The sequence below is a fragment of the Capsicum annuum genome, chromosome 11, assembly GCF_002878395.1.
Source record: "Capsicum annuum cultivar UCD-10X-F1 chromosome 11, UCD10Xv1.1, whole genome shotgun sequence".
In the NCBI taxonomy this organism is placed as follows: Eukaryota; Viridiplantae; Streptophyta; class Magnoliopsida; order Solanales; family Solanaceae; genus Capsicum; species Capsicum annuum.
In genome coordinates, this window is record NC_061121.1 from 233855684 (window position 1) to 233863268 (window position 7585).

At 36.5% G+C, this 7585-nt stretch overlaps 2 protein-coding genes across 5 annotated transcripts; one reads left to right on the forward strand and one right to left on the reverse strand.

Moving 5' to 3' along the window:
• Positions 1-756: 756 nt before the first annotated feature.
• Positions 757-4428, forward strand: LOC107847340 (putative disease resistance RPP13-like protein 1). The gene is given in 4 exon segments (XM_047399997.1): positions 757-1099; positions 1197-1821; positions 1824-1978; positions 1981-4428. Coding segments are annotated over 3 exon segments (3219 nt in total). The 5' UTR covers positions 757-1099; positions 1197-1205.
• On the reverse strand, positions 3367-6594 carry LOC107847343. Of its 4 annotated transcripts, none has more exons than XR_007047577.1 (3): positions 6357-6594; positions 4815-4882; positions 3367-4491 (listed from the first exon to the last, which is right to left on the reverse strand). XR_007047577.1 is itself a non-coding variant. In XM_047400005.1 (3 exons), exons 1-3 carry the CDS (start codon positions 5111-5113, stop codon positions 4448-4450), a joined length of 246 nt encoding a protein of 81 aa, XP_047255961.1. In that variant the 5' UTR covers positions 5114-5865; the 3' UTR covers positions 4350-4447. The 4 variants fall into 4 exon arrangements, 1 of the variants encoding a protein (XP_047255961.1); XR_007047578.1 differs by having other exon boundaries at positions 3367-4478; positions 6357-6584; XR_007047576.1 differs by having other exon boundaries at positions 3367-4478; positions 4656-4882; positions 6357-6576.
• Positions 6595-7585: the final 991 nt, after the last annotated feature.

The window sequence follows — 7585 nt, forward strand, 5'->3', positions numbered from 1 at the left end:
GTGCCTAGTCAGACTAAAATACTTATATTGAAACGAAGGGAATACATCATTTTTGCAGCCATCTATATTGACTATTGAGTTATTGAAAAGTAGTGGAAAGGACTACAGTCTACACAGCCCACATAACACCAAGCCTGCACAAGTTGTGCCAAAAGTAATTGATACAGTTCATTTGTCACCAATCAACCTATAAGAGAAATAATACAAGTATTTATTGTATTATACATCTTATTAAGTAGTTACTTTTATACATTGCTCTTATTTTAATACACCTTATTCTTTCAATACAACAAACCAACAACAACAAACACATATAATACATGGTGAAATTCCACAAGTGAGGTCTGGAGAAGGTAAAGTATACGCAAATCTTATCACTGCCTCGGCAAGGTAGAGAGGCTGTTTCCGAAAAACCCTCGACTTAAGTGTAGAAAATTCAGATACAAAACAAAGGTAAACAGTGAAGAAAATATAGCAACTAGCAAGCAATAGGTTGATTGGTGACAAATGAACTGCATTAATTACTTCTGGCACAACTTGTGTTGTCTAGGTCTTCTGTGTCCCCTTACTCTAGTCCTTTTCACTACTTTTCAATAACCCAATAATCCTGTATTTGTTTCAATTAGGATGTGACGCTTAAAAAATAAAAGGAGACTTTTGAATTTTATGATTTTAAATTAAAGATCTGTATAGTCTTTTAAATCTTGCGGTATTAAGTTTTTCATGTAGAATATTGGAATTGAAAAATGAACTAAATATAGAAAGAAACATTCTTCTTAAAACAAACCACAAAACGAAAGTAAGACACTTAAATTGGAACAGATTTATTTTGTTGATTATTCTTACAAAGTTTCTGCTACCACACACACCCCTTTCATATACCCTTCCTCACTTGCCTCAATTATTCAATTAAGAAAGTGATGAATTGTCAAAAAAAACCACTCTATTATGAAGTCTGTCTTCTTGTTGGATGAAAAGTCAATAGTAGATTGTAGCAAACATAGTTTTGTACCAATTACAAGTAAGAACACTAGCAAAAGAGAGAGGGAGAGAACTCACTGATCATCCTTGTTTGCAAATTACTCTTAGCATTCAACGGGTAAAATATAGTAGTTGTTAATATTTGATTTGAAGGTAGAAACATTTTTCTCAAAATTCTTAAAATCACTTTTGCGGTTCCTTGTTTTTCTTTGTAGATTTCAGAAATGGAGATTGGCTTAGCAGTTGGTGGTGCATTTCTCTCTTCAGCTTTGAATGTTCTCTTTGATAGGCTTGCTCCTCATGGTGATCTGCTCAACATGTTTCAGAAGAACAAGCATGATGTTCGACTCTTAAAGAAGCTGAAAATGACTTTGGTTGGCCTTCAGGCTGTGTTAAGTGACGCAGAGAGTAAGCAGGCATCAAATCCACACGTGAGCCAGTGGCTTAATGAACTTCGAGATGCTGTTGAAGGAGCTGAAAACTTAATGGAAGAAGTCAATTATGAGGCTTTGAGGCTTAAGGTGGAAGGTCAACTTCGAAATCTTGCAGAAACAAACAACCAGCAAGTAAGTTACCTCAACCTGAGCTTGAGTGATGATTATTTTCTTAACATAAAGGAGAAGTTGGAAGACACCATTGAAACATTGGAGTTGTTGGAAAAGCAAATTGGTCGCCTTGGCTTACAAAAGTATTCGGGTAAAAAAATAGAAACTAGAACACCTGCAACTTCTGTGGTTGAATCCGATGTCTTTGGTAGGCAGAATGAAATAGAGCGATTGATTGACCGTTTAACGTCTAAAGAGGAAAGTGAAAAAAATCTGACTGTTGTCCCTATTGTTGGAATGGGGGCGTGGGCAAGACAACACTTGCTAAAGCTGCTTACGACCATAAGAAGGTGACAGATCATTTTGGCTTGAAAGCTTGGTTTTGTGTTTCTGAGGCATATGATGCTTTCGGAATAACAAAAGGGTTACTTCAAGAACTTCGCTCATTTGACTTAAGGATGATAACAATCCTAATCAGCTACAAGTCAAATTGAAGGAAAGATTAAAGGGGGAAAGGTTTCTCATTGTTCTGGATGATGTGCGGAATGACAACTACAAGAAGTGGGATGACTTGAGGAATATTTTTGTTCAAGGAGATATTGGAAGTAAGATCATTGTGACGACTCGTAAAGAGAGTGTTGCCTTGATGATGGGTAGTTGGGCAATCAACGTGGGGATTCTGTCTAGTGAAGCCTCTTGGGCTTTATTCAAACGACATTCTCTAGAAAATAGGGATCCTCCAAAGGAACATCCAGAACTTGAAGAAGTTGGAAAACAAATTGCAGACAAGTGCAAAGGATTGCCTTTAGCTTTAAAGGCACTTGCTGGTAGTTTATGCTGCAAATCAGAGATGGATGAGTGGACAGACGTTTTAAGAAGTGAAATATGGGATTCGAATGATATACTACCAGCTTTGATGTTGAGCTACAATGATCTTCCAGCACATTTGAAGCAATGTTTTGCCTTTTGTGCTATATATCCCAAAGATTATCAATTTTGCAAAGAACAAGTTACTCACCTGTGGATTGCTAATGGTCTTGTTCAGAAGTTGCATTCTGGTAATCAATACCTTAACGAGTTGAGATCAAGATCATTGTTCGAAAGGGTCCCAGAGTCTTCTGAAAGAGATGGAGGGAAATTCTTAATGCATGATCTTGTCAATGATTTGGCCCATATTGCATCTTCGAAACTCTGTGTCAGGTTGGAAGAGTGCCAAGGATCTCATATGTTGGAACAAAGTCGGCACTTGTCCTATTCAATGGGGAGAGGTGGTGAATTTAAGAAATTGAATCCGCTCTCCAAGTCAGAGCAGCTGAGGACATTGCTTCCAATCAGTATCCAACACTATGGTGGAATTCCTCTAAGCAAGAGGGTGCTGCATAACATATTTCCAAGGCTAACATCCCTAAGGGCATTATCATTGTCACGTTATGGGATTGTGGAGCTTCCGGATGCTTTGTTTATCAAATTAAAGCTCCTCAGATTTTTGGACCTTTCTCGAACAAAGATTAAAAAGTTGCCAGATTCCATTTGTGTACTGTATAATTTAGAGACACTCTTCCTATCAGATTGTAATTATCTTGAGGAGTTACCGCTGCAGATGGAAGAGATAATCAACTTGCGTCGTCTTGACATTAGCAACACTTCTCGTTTGAAGATGCCGCTACATCTGTGCAAGTTGAAAAGCCTCCGAGTGCTAGTGGGAGCTAAGTTTCTTCTAGGTGGCCCCTGTGATTGGAGAATGGAAGATTTGAGTGAAGCACATTACTTGTATGGATCTCTATCAATTTTAGAGCTGCAAAATGTGGTTGATAGAAGGGAAGCTCAGAAGGCAAACATGAGAGAGAAGAATCATGTTGAAAAGTTATCATTGGATTGGAGTGAAAGTGATGCTGACAATTCACAAACCGAAAGAGACATACTTGATGAGCTACGCCCACACACAAACATAAAAGAACTCCAAATCTACAGATATAGAGGGACACAATTTCCAAATTGGCTAGCTGATTGTTCGTTTCTTAAGCTAGTGAAATTGTCTCTTAGCAACTGCAAGGACTGTTTTTCCTTGCCAGCACTAGGACAACTTCCTTGTTTGAAATTCCTTTCCATTAGAGAGATGCATCGAATAACAGAGGTGACTCAGGAATTCTATGGTAGTCCGTCCTCCGAAAAGCCTTTTAACTCTCTTGAGAAGCTTGAATTTGCAAAGATGCCTGAGTGGAAGCAGTGGCACGTATTAGGGAAGGGAGAGTGTCCTGCACTTCAGAAGCTTTCCATTGATGATTGCCCTATGTTGATGGGAAAGTTGCCTGAAAATCTTTGTTCTCTGATAGAACTGAGAATCTCAAGATGTCCTGAACTCAATGTGGAGATGCCCATCCAACTTTCAAGTGTAAAAAGGTTTGAAGTTGATGGTTCTCCTAAGGCTGGAGTTGTCTTTGATGAAGCTGAACTGTTTACATCCCAACTTGAGGGAATGAAGCAGATTGTGAAATTAGATATTAGTGATTGCAACTCTCTTACCTCCTTGCCTATTAGCACTCTTCCGAATACGTTGAAGACATTAAGGATGTGGCATTGCTGGAAATTGAAATTGGAGGCACCTGATAGTAGTACGATGATTTCTAACATGTTTCTGGAGGAATTGAGTTTGATTGAATGTGATTCTATATCATCACCTGAGTTGGTCCCAAGAGCACGCAAATTGTTGATAGAGGATTTCCAAAACCTTACTAGGTTTTTGATTCCTAGTGGGACTGAAACACTCAATATTGGGTTTTGTGAGAATCTTGAAATACTTTCGGTGGCATGTGGGACCCAGATGACGTCATTGAATATTTTGTATTGCAAGAAGCTGAAGCGGCTGCCAGAACGTATGAGGTATCTTGAAGCAAAAGGTTAATGATAATTCTCCTGAACAGTTAGTCAGGTTCACATCCGGAATATGGAATTCTGCACAAAAGAACTATAGCACTGTTAAAAAAGAAATTTTATCTATAGTGCTATGTATCACAAAATTTCAAGATGACCTTATTAATAAGGAATTTTTACTAAGAGTAGACTGTAAATCTGCTAAAGAAATTTTGCAAAAAGACGTTAAAATAGAAAAATAAATAATGTTCCTCTAACTGCTTCTTGAGTCTGCATTCATGATATATTAATCAAAGATTACAGACTATCTCGGAAAGATGCCGTTCATTGAGAAATTGGAGAAACCATCTCACTGCCACCACTCTTATTAACGGTGCAAGTAATGCAGATGCAACTAACTCGATCCAAGTCACTCACTTCCTTCCCCTGTTAAGCCTTTGCAGGTGATAATTGATGCTACCCCAGGGCTTTCTGTTTTTGCCACTCTGCACAAAAAGGTAATCTTAATGTGAAAGAATACTAAATCAAGAAAATGCTCATCGTACCTGAGCTTGCATGCAGGTACTCAATAGTGACTTTTACCTGCCACATTTCTCGTCCTTGTTGTGATTTAAAGTCAAACAATTAAGAAATGACACCATTTCTTTCGCGCAAGGTTTTTGGAGGCTTCCAAAGTTACTTGGGTTAATATATAAGGTGCCATCTTTGCGGCCCATACTATACTTCCCCAGATTTAATCTAACTTAAATATAAACAGGACGGTGTTAACACATGACATTAGAGGAAATCCAAAGTAACAGTCACACAAGTTGAAAATTAAGTTCAAATTCCAAACATGGCATCAACTTTTCACCATATCCAACCTCAAAACTCCATTAAAAAACGACAACTTTACAATTAATTTATCCCAAACAAGCACCATATAACCTCAAAACTCCATAAAAATACCAACTTCTAACAATTAATTCATACCAAGAAGGAACCAAACTCACAATACTTTCAAGAATTCATACAAAAGAAAAGAAGCCCACTTGCACTAGCACTGCCAGTACCAACATCCACACCATTGTCAGCATAAAAAAAAGGCATCAGCTTTTCACTGTAACCAACCTCAAAACTCCATAAAAAAACAACTTTACAATTAATTCATACCAAACAAACACCATATTTTCACAATAAACAGCCTCAAAACTCCTTAATTCATACCAATTTTTTTGGGTAAAAATCACCAAACTCACAATACTTTCAAGAATTCATTCAAAAGTCACAATATTTTCACAATAAACAACCTCAAAACTCCATTAAATACCAACTTCTTACCATTACATTCATACCAAGAAAGCACCAAACTCACAATACTTTCAAGAATTCATTCAAATGAAAAAAAACTCCCACCTGCACGAGCACTACCAGTACCAACATCATATTCACAAATCACAGTACTGCAAGAATTCACTCAACCCCCCCCCCCCCCCCTCCGCCCCCCCCCCCCTCGGTTAAAGATACCTTCGTCCCCTTATATGGTCTTGGGTCCCCTCACGTTGAGTTAGGCTCAAGGTCCATTTCTTTATCACCCTCCCCACACACACACCCCTCTGCAGGAGCACTACCAGTGTCAACATCATATTCAAAAACTGCAATAAGTCATTCAACCTTCCCCCTCCACAAAAACCTGCAGAAGCACTACCATTACCAACATCATATTCACAATAAAATAGTTGTTTATTCACAATCACAACAAACTCGACACAAAGAGTACATGGCTCGACAGCCAAAGGGTAATTTCACAACAAAGAGTACAAGACTACAACTACAAGCTCGACAGTCGACACAAAACATTAATATCCATTTATTCAAGTTACACGGATGACAAGACCAAAGTCCAAATTGAATCAGTGATGCAAATGAGATGGTCCTAAGAATGAGATCGAGGCTTCGAGCAAAAGCAAAAATTCTTACCTGTTGCGAGCAAAAGCAAAAATCGTCTTTGCTCTCTACAGAATATCACCAAAAATTGAGTGTCACTACTGAGATTTCAGCAAAAATATTGTGAATAATGAGAGAGAGACAAGTGCTATTTGAATCCTATTCTCTACCCCTAAGGCCCAAGTCATAAACGAGTTTGGACTTTGGGTATTTGGGCCAGTGGAACGGGTAATGGGTAGGAATTATAATGGGCAAAATTCAGAAATAACATACTTAACCTTTTAATTATGACATTCATAACAACACTTTTATAATTGCATATTATAGCAACTTTTGATATGTATTTTTGCAAAGTGATCTATAAAAATACAAATACAATTGTTTCTACTGCATTAATTATCTGATCTAAATATGGTAATAATTCCATAAATTAACTATTAAAGATTACAATCCCATTAAAAGCTCACTAATCACCCTTTTTCCGTTACCTTCCAACAACTCTATTCAAATTCAAAAAAAAAAAATTGTATTATCCACTCGCTATATGCGTGATTCTTCTTTAAAAAAAAAAAAAATTCAATTCAATTTTCCAGTCGCAAACGTATGATCCTTAAAAAAAAATCAATTCAAATTTTTGTTGAAGCTTCAAATTCGTTGTAATTGAACAATCAAATTCAATTGTACTTGTTGATGTTCAAAAAAAAATTCGTAAAGTTCAACTATCAACATTACCTTGTTCTCGATAACACTTTGGAATTCAATAATCTTCTACGAATTAGTGATTAAGTGCTATTTCAGGTATTACCGTATTTTTTTTTTGAGTATATTTTATTTTTGTTGATCGTTTTTTTCAATTACTCAATTTTTGATGCATCGTAGATTTATTTACTGATGCTCCTATCTAGTTTTTTGTTGTCGCCGTTAAATTTTGTATAAATAATTTCTAAACGAATTTCGAGTTATAAGCAATGAAGGAGTAAATTCAACATATATAACAAAAACCTTCAGAATTCAACTATTTGTTGCCAAATTTCAGTTTAGAAGTTGTTTCAGGTATTAAAATTTCACTGTTCGACTATTTATTTGATGATCGTTTGTTGTTATTTTGATCGGTTTAACAATTGAACAGGTTGTAAAGCTTTCTAGAATTTTGAATATGAACATAATTTAAACAAATTTTGATTTGAATTTTATTCAATTATTTTCTGAAATCCTAGATCAATGAATAATCGAATTCAGCTGTTGAATGTGATAAAATTCTA

Excerpts from the sequence above, each read along its gene's own strand:
- LOC107847343 (XM_047400005.1), bottom strand. The coding sequence starts at position 5,113 with ATGGGCCGCAAAGATGGCACCTTATATATTAACCCAAGTAACTTTGGA. Across the intron at positions 4,883-4,979 it reads AAGGACGAGAAATGTGGCAG|AGTGGCAAAAACAGAAAGCC; the intron begins GTAAAAGTCACT and ends CTTTTTGTGCAG. Across the intron at positions 4,492-4,814 it reads AGGCTTAACAGGGGAAGGAA|TTCTTTTGTGCAGAATTCCA; the intron begins GTGAGTGACTTG and ends ACAGTGCTATAG.